General features: G+C 41.9%; 2 protein-coding genes across 3 annotated transcripts in view; one reads left to right on the top strand and one right to left on the bottom strand.

Annotated features, from left to right (window-relative positions):
• LOC120793807 (kielin cysteine rich BMP regulator) overlaps positions 1-4,444 on the bottom strand; it is a 28,147-nt gene extending 23,703 nt beyond the window's left edge. For both annotated transcript variants that reach the window (XM_040134217.1, XM_040134218.1), the window contains exons 1-3: positions 4,075-4,444; positions 2,605-3,137; positions 116-188 (exon numbers count right to left, since the gene is read on the bottom strand). In XM_040134217.1, the coding sequence (XP_039990151.1) occupies positions 116-188; positions 2,605-3,137; positions 4,075-4,177 (709 nt within the window). In that variant the 5' untranslated portion in view covers positions 4,178-4,444. The remainder of the gene's footprint in view (positions 1-115; positions 189-2,604; positions 3,138-4,074) is intronic.
• On the top strand, positions 2,859-15,874 carry LOC120793808 (cadherin-related family member 5). Its single transcript, XM_040134220.1, has 17 exons — positions 2,859-3,030; positions 6,978-7,105; positions 7,793-7,919; positions 8,012-8,226; positions 9,269-9,325; positions 9,431-9,523; positions 9,650-9,736; positions 9,834-9,944; positions 10,174-10,344; positions 10,911-11,001; positions 11,088-11,194; positions 11,297-11,497; positions 11,615-11,746; positions 12,381-12,459; positions 12,550-12,740; positions 12,836-12,856; positions 14,011-15,874. Exons 3-17 carry the CDS (start codon positions 7,829-7,831, stop codon positions 15,037-15,039), a joined length of 2,676 nt encoding a protein of 891 aa, XP_039990154.1. The 5' UTR covers positions 2,859-3,030; positions 6,978-7,105; positions 7,793-7,828; the 3' UTR covers positions 15,040-15,874.
• Positions 15,875-17,212: the final 1,338 nt, after the last annotated feature.

Genomic DNA, 17,212 nt, shown 5'->3' with positions numbered 1-17,212 from the left:
ATTTAATTTGTGTTTGTGGGGAATATTCACATACATTATTTCCTTTCATTTGACCCTCCAAGCAAAGAAAATGATTTACACTCAGATTTGATATAGATAAATAATGTTTCTTTACCTGTAACATTGTCACAGAGCCATGGGCGCCTTAGATATGGTTTCAATGAAATCTCAGCTGTCTTCAAATGTCCCTGCATTCATAAAGAAAGACAGTTATGCTCACATGTTATATTGTTCTGTATATGCTGTTCAGAATTCACATGAAAAAGAGGAAGAAAATATGGAACAGAATTATGAAGTTACATAGATTCAATGAATGCAAATTGGATGTACAATATTTATATGTTTGTTTTTTTTGTTGATGTTTCGTTCATTTAGTGATGTAGAACTGCAAGTGGCTTTTTTATGACCTAAAAGAGTGCATATGTGCTCCACTAATATCCCATTTTTTAACTGTTGCAGGGAACAACCATCTTTACCAAGTTGGATCTCAGGAAGGACTATCATGTAGTCTGCATCAGGGAGGCTTTCAACACTCCTAGTGGCCACTAGGGAGTATTTGGTAATGCCTTTTGGTCTGACTAACGCTCCAGCTGTATTTTGGTCTGGTCAATGATGTACTGCGGGACATGCTGAACTGTTTTGTTTTTGTGTACATTCTCATTTTTTCCAAGGATGAGAATGAACATGTGCAGAACATCCAGGAGGTTTTCCAGCAACTGTTGGAGAATCAACTGTTTGTAAAGGCACAGAAGTGTGAGTCCCATCAGCAGTCCGTCTCCTGCCTGGGATTCATTGTTTTCCTGGGTAACGCCAAGATTAGTGCTGTCACAGACTGGCGTTTTCTCTGATCAATAACAGATACAAAGGTTTTTGGGGTTTGCTAACTTTTACATACGCTTCATCAGAAACTATAGTTCAGTGGTTGCTCCCCTTCCCGCTCATACTTCCACAGGTATACTTCTCCTACCTGTGGAGTCCCCAAGCTAATGAGGCCATCCTAACCCTAAAACACTGGTTCGCTTCTTCACCCATCTCACCATGCCTGATCCCAAGCTCCAGTTTATCATCAAGGTTGATACTTTGGATGTGGGGGTGGGGGCTGTCCTCTCTCAGCACTCTCCTAAAGACAACAAGGTTCATACATGTGCTTTCTTTTCCAGGAAAACTCACCTGCCAACAGCAATTATGACATGGAGCTGTTGGCCATTAAACTGGTGTTGGAGGAATCGAGGAACTGGCTGGAGGGGACAGAATAGCCTTTCCTAGTGTGGACGGACCACAAGAACCTGGAGTATATCCAGGTTCAATGGCCAAGAGGTTAAATCCCTGTAAAGGCTGATGGGCACTGTTTTTCAACCATTACAAGTTCACCATGCCTTATCACCCCATCCTTGCGTTCCTTAGACAGCATTTTTGGTGGCCTTTTCTGGAAGAGGACACTAGGAAGTTCATCTCCACCTATCCCACATGTACCCAGAATAACACCACCAGTGGCCCTCTGTTCCATTCCAGTGTGTTTATGGATACCAACCACCGTTCCCGGAAAAGGAAGACGAAGTGTTGGTGCCCTCTGCCCATGTAGTGGTCCACCCTGTACCTCAGGCCTTTATCAGAGCGTGACCAACAAGCATTGTACTCCAGGTCCTCACTATCATGTGGGTCAAAAGATCTGGCTGTCCACTCAGGATCTTCCTTTTTGAGTAGAATCCCGCAAGTTAGCTCCCAGGCTCGTTTGCCCTTTCCCCATCTCCAAGGTTTTACTCTAAATGCTCTGGCGGTCAAGCTATGACTCCCCAAAATCATGAGAGTTCACCCCACCTTCCACATCTCTAAAATTAAGCCTACCAAGACCAGTCCACTGGTTCCCCCCTCCAGACCTCTCCAATCACATAGGACATTGAGAACCTGACATAGTGGTGAAGTTTCTGTTGGCGGTCTGGCACAGGGGTCCTGGATTCCCTCCAGAGAAATTCTGCACCACTCTCTGATCACGGATTTTCACCAGCGTCAACTGAACCAGCCTGGGACGTCTGGAGCCATCCATTGAAGCGCAGTACTGTAAGATTTTGTCGAGTTTCACTTTTTTTATTTCCTGTTTTATTTTGAAATACTCACATGTTTTGTCATTTCAGTACCTGCCCCGGTGTGTCTCCCCGCCCTTTGATCATCCACACCTGCTCCCAATCAACTTACCTGCCCCTAGTGTTTCCTGTCAGTCCACGCCATATATACTCTCCTGTTTCCTCTGTTTCCTTTCAGATTGTCTTTGTTCTATCTTGCATGTTCATCACTTTCCAGCATTCTCCTCAAGTATGATTCCATGGTTTGTGACTTTGCCTTGTTTTTTGGTTCCTGAATTTGTGCCTACTGCTTGCCTGTTATTGTTTGCCTGTATTGGACTAACTACCTGCAAATGACCACATGGCTGTCCAGTAAAGACACTGCGTTTCTGAACTTTTCATAGACTCCTGTGAGTTTCTCTGCATCTGAATCTCTGTTATATCCAGAATCGTTACAGTAAATAGTAAATAAATCAGTAAAGGGAGGTTTCTTGTTGTTCCTATGTCAATATTCATGGGTATGCAGCATGTGAAAGAAACTCACACTAAATTTGCTGGTTTTCCTTCGTGGTGTGCCAGCAAGAGTGATGACAACATTTTGAGGCAGATCCAGGTTGATCCTCTCTTCACTTTTTATTGGCACAGTAACAGCTTCTTGACAGTCTACAAAAAATGCCAGTCTATCAGGCTCCAGGCTCACAGCCAACTGTACCAGTTCCTCACTGGAGAAGGGGTTTCTCCCGGGGAAGTGAAAGCTGGCAAGATCCTGAGCTCCTCCTCCACCCTGGTAGTCCAAACGTAGAGTGTTATTGAGGGTGGAGGAGATGATTTGGAAAATGGGTGAGGATGGAGATGAGAGAGAAAAAAGAGTGGCACTGGAGCCTGATGACTGATGCCCCACAAAATACACCCCAATGCTACCCTGAAGGTTGGAGTACAGGAACTTGGAATATTCTGGAGGTAGTGTCAGGTAGGGTGCTCTGGGGCGTATTTTGTATATTACACTGCCAGGACCCTGCACTCTGGCCACGCCGCTAATGTGGTGGGACATGTTTAGAGCTGCCAGAAGGTCAATCACTAGGAAAAAGATAAAACAGAGAGTCAAACTTGTGACATACACATCCATACTGAAATAGGTCATGCTCTGTCTAATGGAGGATGACACTGCAGTTTCATGGTTATGATGAGTGTGAGTCTCTGTGAGAGGGAATCAGAATGAAGCCATTCATCGGGCGGTCACACATGGCTGCTTCACTGACCTCAAACAGAACACCAACAGGCCAGTAAGATACAGTCAGTCTGATCTGTCTGCATCTCTATGAATGTAACACAGCATCTGATAAAGCTTCTTAAACCTGAAGATAGTTCCTCACAGTTGTGAGTGGAACCTGAAGTTACGATAAAAGTTTGATTTGGTTTAGGGTGTACATTTATAGTATCCCACAGTGACTGAAAGTATAGTGACTAAGCACATTTACTTAAGTATTTCTCTACTATGCTGTTGTCATCTTTCAACTTCAGAGGGAAATATTGCACTTTTTTAACCCAATTACATTTACGTGGCAAATATAGTTTCTTTGCAAATTAGGATTTTACATATAAAATATATAATCATCTTATAAAATGATGCATGATGCAAAAGACCCAACAGTATATAAGGTAGTTCAAATGAGCTCCTTGAACAGCTACAACATTAAAATGCTGCTTACATGTGAATCTATGAGAAATAATAATCCTACGATATATGATACATTTCAGTATAAATATACACAATGAGTACTTATACTCTACTTCTGAAGTACATTTTACTGATAATACTTCTGTACTTTCACTTAATTATAATTTTGAATTAAAGACTTACGAGGCTACTTGAGTGCTTTACATTGTTGTGCTACTACTTTTAACAAGCAGCATGAACATGCTTTCCATATTAGATAAAAAAAATAAGTGCATAAATAAAACTTAAAGATAAAATTTAATGTCTAAAAAGTCAGTGACACTTTTGGAAACTCACCGTTCTCGTGGTTTGAACCAGCATGCCCGTGCACAGACAGCGCAAAGACCCAGAGCAAAGGTATCCCTAGAAGCATAAGCGTCTTCAGTTTGCCGCTCTCCATTCTCCAGACGAAAAATTGTACTAAAACCCAAATGCCTTACACAGAAAGAATAATATTCATTGTCCCTTTAACCCAATCTGGAGCCATGGACAGCGGACTGTGCGGTTAAATTGTCCCTGTTCCTCCGCGAGCAGACCTCTCCAAAGAGCGCGCAGGGGGGAAACATGAAACATCTGGATGCGGGCAGGGCGTCACTTCTCTGCAGTCACACACTCACATTCCCCCCTGGGGCCATATCTACCCCACACTTTCACTCCACGATTCAAAAGTTTGATGATTAATTCGACAACATTTACTGCCCTTGCTTTCTGATGAGAGTTGGGGGAAAAAAAGACGCACTCGTGCAAAAAAAAAGTTAAAAAGTTCAGGTGTGCAGTGCATGTGAGGTCACCAGCTCTTATCTCTGCCTCATTCCGTTTCCAGTCCCAGAAGGATAACCGTGAGCTTAGTTCCCCTGTTTCCCTCGTTTAGAGAGGAAAAAAAAAAAAAAGTCTCTCCACCCAGCAATGCTCCGCGGTGTTGATTCCCAAAGACCCCCGTTTTGGTAATCAGCAAAAACCTGGTCTGGAAACTGGAGAGGAGCCATTCTGAAGCGGCCAAAAATTAACATGTTTTGTGTGTGTAAAAGAGAAAGAGAGAGAGAAAGAGAGGGAGAGGGAGAGAGACTGAGGGCGGGGGTAAGTCATGTTTCACTACTTTGGGAAGTTCTAGGAAGTCCTAGTGTGCCCCCCCCAGGAATACTTTATGACTCTGTGTCTTGCAGAATTGTTTTTGGTGTGATGATAGGACACCCAGGTGTTCCTAATGGATAAAGCAGAGACTAGAGAGGCTTGTTTTCCATACAGTTGGTGATTATATCTGCTCTTCTGTCCACGGGACTTGCTGTCTCCACTTCATTGCCGTTTCAACATACACCCAGTCCCTCTGGATGGCACGGCGCTTCCAGGCTGAGAGGGCTGATTGAGGACTTTGATAAAGCAGGAGAAACTAGAGGCATGCCGGAAATTTTTGCCGAGGGATTTAGTTCTTAATGTAGACTTGAACTTTATGAAGGCAGTAATTTAGTTTAAAATCTTCACAATCAAGAAATGCCTCCCAGAGGAACACTGACAGGAACAAAATTGGCTCTCACACCCACTTTATACGCCGTGGGTCTTTTCTGTCGTGTAGAAGTAGATTAGTGCTACACCCAAGTGAGAAACTGAAAAGTAGTCAGCGTTCTAAATTTACAAAATGTCATAATACTTTTTAATGCAACATTTGGTATTGCAATGTTTCCCGAAAATTAAATGCACCACTGGTACATTATGCAAATCTTGCTTTGCCCATGAAATGTTTTAGATATACACACATAATCACACACAGGAAACAAAATGCTCATCCATTTCATATGCATAAATATGCACATGTATGTTAAAATATTCCATGTGTAATTTTTGATTCAGTGAGATGTCTTTCTTTAGTAGAATCAACAGTCTTTCACAAATGTTCATCTCAGTTTTTACTGATTACCATTTCAAGAGACACCATTACAAGAAAGAACAAAACACACACATTCTGGAAAAAAACAGATGTCCAGATGGTGCAGTTGTCAAAGCCAGCTGTTATCTAGCAACCTCATCTTTTTAACAGCATCTCTGCTGACATCCAGTGGTCGTGTCCAATCAGAGCATATAAACACAGACACTCACCCAATCTGTGCGCCTGGGGATGAGATTAATCTTTTCAAATATTGTTAACTGTAGTGTATTATGACAAAATTTTAACATAAAAAAAACAAAAGTGCACAGACAGTCTCAGTGTCTCAGTTCACTATTGTTGGTGCATCTTGAAATACCATCTTTAAACATTTATATACTCTAAGGAATGCTTGTCCTCTGCACTCTCTCTCTCGGGGACACAGACAGTACAGTGTTCCACTTCTTTCCCTGAGGCACACTTTAGTCTTTAAACTCTTCTGCTCCCTCCTGCCTTTCTCTGACAATGGAAAACACTCACACATCTGCACTAACCAAAACATTTCTCATGGAGCCAGACGATTACTTTCATCACAGGAGCCTTAAGGATATGTGGAAACACACTTCTCGTAGTGTGTCTTTGTGAGTGTGTGTGTGTGTGTGTGTGTGTGTGTGTGCGTGTGCCTGTGCATGCTGGGACAAGTGTGTAAAAGGATGTGGGTTAATCTTCAGAAGGTGAACAGCCAATGTTTGATAGCTAATCCCTTGTCAGGCCCTATTAGTTGTCACACATTGCTAATTGAACAAAATCCAACAAGCTGCGTAGTACAAAGCACACACTGAGACTCTTGTAACAAGTTCTAACCTGTGCAGTGCCCTGAAATATACATGTGCTTTTAAAGTGTGAGACAAGCTGCCAGGACCTAATTTACTAAAGAAAATGCCATTTCTAGTTATGTTCTGTTATATAGCAAGTGCAACTTGAACAAGAGCTGACTGGACACTGACTTTTGAGCTTTGATTGCAAGACAAACTGTTTGTGAAGGTCAAGTGTCTTTGTGCCAGACAAATCTCTTAAATTCACTTGTGACCCTGGTCTCTGACCTCACTGCCAGGCTCTTGCCATCTTTAATCTGATCGGCACAGTCTCTGTCCCTGACCAGGTAAGCCCCACCCAAAGGCTTTAGACTTTAAGCTGACGTTTATCCAAGAATACACACCATAAGCTGCTGTCTGCTTTTGAATGTGTGTGGGGAGGGGGGTCAGTGTGTGCGTTAGTGTGTGTCAGCGTGTGTGTGGCCGGTGTTATCTGTTGTTGTTTTCACTTTGTTTATTCCTAAAAGCTTCAGCATGGCGTTTTGAGAGTTGCTCTTCGGGATTTTGCGTTTGAGAATCGGAGATGCTGCTTCCATCACAACTCAGGAACAAATGGAGACTGGAAGACAAGCAACAGAGGATTTGACATCAACAGGTCAGTCAGCTGAACAGCCGTACAGACGGTCTGCGTTCATATTGATGATAACACTGACTCAGTTTAGTGTGTACCAGAGAGCTTAAATGTGTTAATTTACCTCACAGTAGCTGCAGAGTTATTCAAATACATGCACACACACACATCGATGCACCCAGAGACTCTCAAGAGCATGATAGACATGAAGTCACACGGCTGAGTTTACTTGAAATATATCTGAATATGAATTGTGTGGTCAAGAAATAGGGTCAAGATGTGTATAAGGGCAGAATTGCTTCTGCGCCTGTAGAAAATGCAACCTTTAGAAAGCCACAGCTACAGGAAGTATATTGTCAGTCTTAACAGATTAACAGGCGAGTCTACAGTTCGGAGAGCACCTGTCTGCAGAGCTTGACAGGGAAAGGTAAAAAGAGCAACCAAGTCAGAGAAACATGAAGAGAAGAACGATAGCAGGCTACTATTCTACTGGTCTGCTCGCTCAGACTGGGGAAAGCGAGGCAGAAAACCACGTACAGGGGATTAAAGGGAATTATAGGACAGAATAGCGTGTGTGTGTGTATTTGTGCATTAGGAGAGGGTCTTAACCAAATGATGATACTTAAGACGGGTTGCCACACTGTAGAAGATGAAAGGATATCTATGTTTGGTTAAAAGTCTTTGCATTTTTTTTTCTCTCTCTTCACTCAGACAGAACTAGATCCTGAGGCCTGACCAAGCCCAGGAATGGCTCTCACTGAACTGAAATGGACTTTGTTTCAGGCCAAGGCTCTAGTCTGCTCACTGCTGGTCCACCTTTGTCTGCACACAGCCACAGGTAGAGCCAATTCACATTTGATCCTATTAGAGTTTGCTTCTAGGCCAGAACGAATGGGTTTCTATCCCTCTGCACATGTGTCTGTGTGACAGGAATGTCAGGGTGGGGTGGATGTTTGGACGGTCAGGACATATTTGCGTCAGTCAGAGAGAACAGCTTTGCGGGCGAAGTTGTTGCTGAGCTCATAGCTGACACCACAATAGAGGGGATACACTGGAGCCTGGATGGAAAGGATGCGGACTGGTTCGTCTTGGATGAAAGACACATCCGGCTGAACACATCAGCGGACAAGGTTCTTGACCGAGAGGTAATGACTCATGATATATCCCCCTAGAAACACTGATCTGAGTGTTGGAGCTTTCTTATAATCAGGAAGCCATGAATATATTTCAAGGATTAGGGATTTAATGTGCGCGGTCCTATTTCTTTGAGTATGTAGGAGCACTTGTAATTGCGTGGGGCTGCAATGAGGAATTTGTCTCTAAATTTAGAACAAACTATCACAGATTGAACCTCACAACCTCATCCTTGGACCAAACACAATCTCTCTTACCATCATCCTCTTCCCAGCCAGCCATCTTACATCATGGAAGCTGTTAAAGCGCCAACCAGATTAGCAGTCTCTCTCTCTGTCTCCCAGTCTATCTACCTCTGTCACTCCATCCTTAAAAAGAAAATGAACAGCTACAAAGTACCAGCATTACATCTTCATCAAGTATACTTAGCATATGACCAATAGGCTCCATGTGCAAAATACACTTTATTCTACACAATCTGTTTGAGAGCATCAACTCAATGTGTTGCCTTCTTCCCAATGCACTTGATAAAATACTGGGATGTGCATTTTTCTATGTTGTAATCAAAGAAAAGAAATACATAAAGTGTGTTATGTGCCCTAATTTTTTTTTTAATGTTCTTTGGTATACATATAATCATGCACGATTAACATCAAATAATAGAAACCTATTAATATTTTATTTGTCTACACTTATACAGTACACTTATATGACATAAAGTTAGGTAAATGCAGGTAAAAAATTAAAACAGGTAGGAAAATGCCCGAGTGCACAACAGATATATGTTTATGAAGGCCATGAAGCCTAAGTTTTTGTTTATTTTGAAAATAGCTTGAAGATATTTCCATCTCATGTGCTTTTAGAAATTAAGAGTTTTTCTGTGTTACTGCCTTGGCACTAGCCTGTTCACAAAGTTACTTTTTTGGTTATCATGATTTTAACGACTCTGTTTCAAGTACGTGATCGCAGTGTTTGTGTTTAAATATTTTATCATATTAAATGAAGGTCATCTGTGCATATCTGCTGTCGTCTCTCTGTTGTCCCGCCTCCCAGGCCCAGGGTCCTGTCCTAATGGCTGAGTTGTCCTGTTATGAGGAGGACACACTTCAGGTACACTCCATCCCATCATCCCACTCATAATTCCTCAGTGTGTCATCCCACATTCAAAGCTGTATGTGTCTTTCTTTTTTTTTTTTTTTTTTGCTGTTGTTGTAGAGTGTGTACAGGATCATGGTGGAGATTGTTAATGAGAATGATAACTCACCTGTGTTTGCAGAAAACACTGTCCAGTCTCTTATTATCAGTGAGGTATGACACTTTCGCAAACATATGCGCACAAATCTGTGCATGCACACACAAAACATACAAGATTAAAGCACTACTACTACTGTCTGAAGTGTTTCCTGCCCGTGTGGCTGTTTGTGTGATTTCCAGCTGACTCCAGTGAATACCGTGGTGTTTACTGTCCAGGCCACAGATGCGGATAACGACAAGATCATTTACTCTGTCGACCAGACATCAGTGAGTTTTCCTCTTTTACGCTTCATAGTCTTAACAAGAAGGCGCACATACACACAATCACTGCATTACTGTTTATGCTTTTGTGTGTGACTTGCAGCCGGATGCGGAGTACTTCAAGGTTGAACTCCCAAACAGTGGAGAGGTGATCCTGTCCAAGCCTCTAGACTATGAGACCAAAACACTGCTTAGTGTTACCATCCACGCCTCGGTATGCTATGCGCATTTCATTTTTGACATACATTCATCTAAACATGGAAATTCACCTCAACATTTCTATCATCCATCCCAAAGTCAAGATTTCATTCCCTGATGCTCCTGATGATTACTACTACAGGAGATGAAACATACGTCAGTTCATGCATCCATCCATTTCTCCATCGAACACGCTTGACCAGTGTGATATCCTCTAAAGAAAACTTGACTTGTCATTATCTCAGGAAATGAGCACCGCTGAGCGCTTCAACACCAGCACCAACATCACCATCACCGTCGTGGATGGAGATGACCAGTATCCACAGTTCCTGCCCTGCATCCTTCTTTTCCAAGATGATATCAGTCGCATCTGCACCAGCCCCGTGTACACAGTCAACGTCACAGAAGGGGAAGAGGTCAGTGGCTAAACCCTCCATCAATCTCAGCACAAACATATTACTAGTATTATATACTGTAGGATGTCCATATAATATCCTGGGTTGTGTTTTCCAATGCATTTTTAAGATAATGAAATGGGTTTGAAAAGGGTTTTATGGGGAAGAGGAGATAACACACAGTTGTTTAACTTATTTGAAAACGTAAAAATCCCAGCAACGCAGGTATTACTTGCCAAAACTGCAGCACTGGAACCATTCTAAGGCTTCGAAAGAATATCAGTGGTGTGATTATGTTATATCTGGAGTCATAAATTGCAGGATTACTTCCCTATTTGTGAGGCGCTCTTATGTTTTAGCATTCATATTGAATTTGGCATTGTGTAATTGCATTGTAAGTTCTATCTCTGACTCTGAAAACCCTCTGAGATCATCTGGAAGTTTGACAAGTTCAGTTTCGGCCAAAACTAAAGTTCAGTTGCAAGATCCTGGCTACTTAGGCTACTGTCTTAATATTTATGGTAACAATAATGTGTGGTGTTTTGAGGATCTGATTAGTAGAGCACTAAATGCGTGTCACGCCGCAGGACGTTGTGCTGGACTTCTCTCCTGGTCCCATTCATGCAGTGGATGGAGACAGAGGACTCAGCTCTCCTCTCAGTTATGCCATTCTCTCAGGTACCATACATACCGATACAAGTTAATATTTCAAATGTGCTGTGCTTTCATGTGTGCGTCTGTAACTGTGTTGGTGTTCATGCTAGGAGACGATGATGGCCGTTTCCTGATGGATAGAGAGACAGGGGAGTTGAAACTGACTCGTGGGGTGAGAGACAGACTCACAACTCCAGCGCTGCGTATTCAGGTCATGGTAAGACCCACATACTCCGTGTTAATAGCAGGGTTAAAAGATACCAACTTTTCTTTCCTACTCCCGATACCATTCTCGCTGCTCCCTCTGTGTCCCTATTAGGCATACCAGGATGATGACCCCAGGAAGTACTCTGTTGCTACAGTGTTGGTCCAAGTCTTGGCAGTGAACCAGTTTCATCCAGAGTTTGAGAAGGCTGAATATCATGGCTTTGTTACAGCTGGAAGGAACGCTGCCTCTCTGGTCAATACCTATGGCAGCAAAGCACTGATGTTACATGTACAAGACCAGGACTTTAACCACGTATGCACTGCTACGTGCACACACACAGTGCAATCATGATGCAAAAATGACCAATGCTGTTCCGTATTTGTTTAGTTTTCTGTTACCCATCACCTCCTTTTCTCCGCACATTGACAGGGTTTCAACCCCATGATCTACTTCACCTTAAGTCCTACATCCAATTACACAGACATCTACCAACTCACACAGCAGGGGCTTGTGATCGCCAGGACCAATCAACTCAAACCAGAACAAAAACACATTCTAGAGGTGAGCCTCAAACCTAGTGTTATAATGACGCATTTGATTGAAAAGGCCATATGTTTTAGACCAGTAACTACAATTCCTGTAAATTTTACATTGTGTTAGCTCACATACGGATTTTTTTTTCTTTAAAATACTGTAAGTGTTTGATTTCCTACGTTGCATGAATGATACTGAGTCACTGGGTTGATCAGATGGTTAAGAGTAAAAAATAGAAGATCCTATAGGTAATAATACACAGTATTTTTGACATGCGTAACAACATGACTAATTGTAGTATAATTACATAAATGCAATAAGAAAACCAATTAATAGAGGTTAACTGTCTGTGTCCAACTGGAACTGGAAGGTTGGAAGTAAACTGAAGAACTTGTGATCTGTTTTGCAAAATGATCAGCAGTAATGTAAAGTATACACAATTTAAGTTAATTAGCAAAAAAGCAAAAACAACCATTATCTCTTAAAATTACCAAAAATAAGACACATGTCTTGTTGCAACAACTAAAACATTGTTTTACTGAATATTTATATACAAATCCAGTTCACTGTATGGCAGAACCTCTTTGTCTTTCATCAAAATCTCATAATGAATACAGACATAAAAAAAGATGATTTGATAAACAGTCAAAATACTTTGCAGGTAACAGCTATTGACAAGGAGTCAGGTGATGCCACCTCCACTACTGTAGTGATCGAGGTGTTATCTGAAGGACAATCAAGTAAGGACACACACTTAGATGCTCACATACACCACTGATTGCTGAAGAGCCTGCAGACTGAAACTCTATGTCTGTCTGTGTACACTGCAGTCCCTCGTAGTCCACTGGGAGATGAGCGCCTGACGGGATGTACTGTGGGCAAAGCGTTGTTCCTGAGCGTGGTATTCATGACTGTACTTGGATTTATCTTGTCTATCGTGATGTGGTTGAAGAAGAAACACAAGGGAAAGAGGGACCCACTGGAGAGAGGCTGTGTGGCCCAGGGCAAACACCCCAATGTGGTGAGATCATTTATGACTAAAATGTAAGTTCGTATTTAGCAGGATCTGTTTGTGAATAAGTTCTGAAATATTCTCTACTGTATATGTTCCCATAGAGCTTACGGTGGTTCCAACTGGTGAGTTATTTATTTTCTCTTGTTGCTCCTCTTCATTCTCGTCCTGATTTCCTGTCCTATTACTTTATAAACTACTACTTTCTAAACCATTCATTGTGTGATTACTCAGTGTAGAATAGTTAATAGTTAATAGTTCTTAACAATAAATTTGATCCAGTGATCTAATGAAGGTGAACTGCCATAATTTCTATTAAAAATAAATAAGTCTATATTTGAAGATGGAAGGTACCTCATAAATCTGGAAAGTAACGTGCTCACCCAGTAATTCATTCATCCAGACATTCATTTATTTAGTAATTCACTAATCCATTGTCCCTCAAGGTTAACCTGTCTTCCCCTTAATGGTTGTTGGGATGCCTGGCATCTACACGTCACATTCAACTAAGATCATTCACCAGTCTCCTCTCTACAATACAGTTTTTATTATTACTATTATTTAGTCACATGACTCGAGGGGTGGCATTGTCGGTTTGTTGGTCAGCTAGTCCACCACTTTGGTTCAGACTGAAATATCTCAACACCTATGTGCAGATGTTCATTGTGAATCCTACTGATTTTGGTGATACCCTGACTCTTTCTCTGGCACCTCTAGCGGGTCGGTTTTCACAACCAATGGCTCAACCTCCACTAGATGGATTGGCACAAAATATTTTTACAGACACCCATGGTTCCCAGATGATGTATTGTAGTGACTTTGATGATCCCCTGACATTTGTGGCTTTGAGTGAAATGTCTAGACAACTAATGGATAGATATATTGCCATTAAATGTGGTACAGACATCCATGTTTCCCTCAAGATGAATTATAACTTTGGTGGTATAACTTTTGGCGCGATCATCGGGTCAAAATTTTAATTTGTCCAATACTTTGATTTATGATGAAATTCCTGCAAAACTAATGATATTAACAAACTAATTTGGCATCTAATCTAATCAGGTGAAGCATGTTCGCATGAGTATATCCACAAGTGGATGCATAACAGTTCACTTGACCACATAAGCATGTTGAAGCAATGTGTTACATCATGCTGTAACCACAACCCTCCTCCCACTCACCCCACCACCTATAGTGATGGGGCAAAAACCCCCCCCCCGAAAAACCACACTATCTTTTTTTTCCAAATTTTGACTCAATGACTATGGTCACTCCTCAGGTGAGTCACCGCAGTGCCATGCCACACATGGAGGAAGTACCTTTTAACAATGAGGAATATGGAACTTGCAATCCTTCCTTCAGTTTCCCTGAAAAACCTACTGTCTACACCCACCAAGACCATCCCTCCTGCCAAGGACCCGTTCCTCTCAAAACGACTGCTGCTCCTGACACCAGCTTCATCCCCACTGAAAGTGTGTGCAGCCCTGTGATCTTCAATAACGACGTTTCTACACCAACCAAAAGCTCCTCTAGTTCACCCACCTTTCACCCAGCCACTGTGGATGTGAACCCTACACACATAGCTCAGGATGCTGCCCCACCCAAAGAAAACCTTGACTCACCACCTGCTACATCCCTGGACCCTACTGAGGCACTACCTAACACCAGTCCAAGCCCTGCAATCCATGATGCCACTAGCACTCCACCTTTCACCTGTCCTGATTCCCAAATTACACAAACAACCACCAATGATGACCCTGCTGACCCTGTCACCAGCCCCTCCTCTCACTCCAGTTTTCCATGCAGTCACACCCGGGTTGCTTCAGGAGAAATAGACAAACCCTTCTGCAAACCTTGTGTGAAGACACCCCCATATTCACCTTTACTGCCCTCATCCCTCCCCCAGCAAACGAGCACACCCCCACCCATCCCAAAGCATGCACCTTTAAAAGCTAAGCTGGTACATATGGATGCGTCACCCCTTGATACACCTCCAGTGACACCACAGCGAACATCTATGACTCTTAGGACAGAGGTAGACCAACCCTCCACTTCACTGGACCAAACAGACCAATCAGAAAACCCAGGTGCAGACGGTGGTAGTCTATCTCACGACAGAAGGCCCTCAGCGAACTCTGGAAACACCCAGGATGGCCACGCGATGGGGGATGAGGATGATGATGGTTTTTTGGGAGATGAAGATGCAGACAAGAATAGTGAGGGTGAGGATGAATTAGAGCCAGACGAAGAAGAGCTGTTGAGAGTGATGGCTCGTTGTAATCCCATTTTTATCACATTTAGTAAGTGATGTTACTATAATATCGTAAGCACTGAGAGTGACGGGGCGGATGGACAGACAGCGAAAGGTGGACAGGTCATCGAGCAAGGAAGAAACACTACAGTCTGATTCTGCCGCGCTGTAGGTACTGCCAAGACTTGGAAGAGGACAGAATACTATACATACACAAGATACACAGCACAGGGGCCACATCAGGAAAGACACGCATATGTTCACATATATGTATGTAAACACACAAAACACACAAAAAGACTCAACAACACACATTAATGTTGACAAATTCTAATACACAATGCTGTTACATTCATACAACATAATTAGTCTAGATGACAGTGATAAGTGACCTTGAATGCGCAAGGCACTGTTAAGAAAATGTTTTACATCACACTTATTATATATAAATTATTTTAGCTTTTTCAACAATACAACCTATTCACCCACTGTAACAATGGCACACGTATACCAACTTGTCATTACTCAAAATATATTCTCTTTGATTGCTTACAAACAATGAGATTGTATTCTCTTAAAGGGTAAATCCACAAGAAATCACACAAAACTTCTCCTCACTGGAGTTAAAATTATATAACGGCAGAAAGTCTGACCAGACATTCCAATCAGTGATGTCACAGTGGGTGTTCTATTTCAGCGGTCAATGGTAAAACACCTGCTATGACATCACGGGAGCACAGAATGCACAACCATTTAAAGTCACAGAGAAAAGTCCAGCGGCTGTTTTGGACCCTGTGTGGTTCTGTGTAGAATTACCCTTTAAAGAGCTGCAGAGTACTGTATGTTCAAAACTTTTACATAGTGTACTCCAGCGTTACTTGTTGGATTTTGCCTACTCTACAAGCTGCCTCAGTTTTCTCTCTGAACATGAGTAAAGTTATTGTTTGACTGAAACAATGAGCCATGTGAAGTTATTGAAGTGTAATTTTGCTGTAACTGGCCTGCTGAACAAGAGGGTTGGGTTTTGGTTTTAAGCCTTGAGATGGTTGAGTTTAGGAATAAAATTCAAGATGGTGAAGTTAGGATTAAGATACCTCTGCCCAAAAACTATGGCAAAATCCAAAAAAACAGTCAGACTGCTCGAACAAGGAGTGCTTATAACCATGCAGGCTAGCGGCTCAGTGAGGATGCAGCGCAGTTTGTTCATGTCAAAATGCTAATGTGTGCACAATGACAATGCTAACATTCTGATGTTAAGCAGGTATGTTTATGCTCACTACCTTTGTCTAGCATTTTAGCATGCTAATGTAACTTTTGCTAATTAGCTCTTACCACAAAGTACAGGCTGATGAGAAAATCATTAAATTATCCAGTCTTTACTCATAGATTAAAGTATTGGTGAAAGTGAAAGCATGAGCTGATGGCGCTATATGAAAAGTGAAGGGATCACCAAAGTGAATGCACTTCATCCTGAAAGCTGGTGACAGAACATGAAGAGGGAAAAAAGAAGAGAAACCTGCATTCAATTCTTCAGCACCTGTACAAAATGCAGCATCTGACAGCATGTAAAGGTGCTTTTCCAATTAGCAATCTGTTAGTCCATTACAGTAGGTCTGTTGAGATTATCAAATAAAAGCTCTTCACCTCCTGCAGATTACCCCACTTCTTCTAATACCTTTGTGTATGTGCAAAGAATATGAACACAAAGAGAAACTTCTCCGTAAACCTTTGAGGTTAAGATACCTGATGAATTGGTTAGGCGACTGGAAGAAAGATAGGAAGGTTCAGATGAGCAAAAGTTTAAAATTGCAGATGAGTTTTGGTGGTGAATAAGGATGATTTAGACCCTAAACCGCTTAACTAAAGCTCCTACTGTAAATTTACAAAGGAGTGCTGCATGTTCATCAAACTTTATGGGTATGTCGAAAAAATAAGTAATGTATGTCTGACACGTGGTGAGATGGAAAAGGGGAAAAAAACCCCCAAAACAAAACCCAAGCTTCAGTTTCTTAATACTGTACGTGTGGGATAACAGTGATGTGCCCGGAAAATGGACCACAAATATTATATATGTATTAATTTGTGATACTTTCGAGTGTCTGTAGATTCAAATTTTTCTATATTTGTTTTATTATAGGGAGATTAGGAAACAAAGTACTCTCCTGAAAGCAATGGTTAGAGGAAAAGAGACTGAAACCACAATCCAGAGATCAGTGGGTCAACGACCTGA

Source organism: Xiphias gladius, chromosome 8 (genome assembly GCF_016859285.1).
Source record: "Xiphias gladius isolate SHS-SW01 ecotype Sanya breed wild chromosome 8, ASM1685928v1, whole genome shotgun sequence".
In the NCBI taxonomy this organism is placed as follows: Eukaryota; Metazoa; Chordata; class Actinopteri; order Istiophoriformes; family Xiphiidae; genus Xiphias; species Xiphias gladius.
This window is presented reverse-complemented; position numbering and strand designations above follow the sequence as displayed.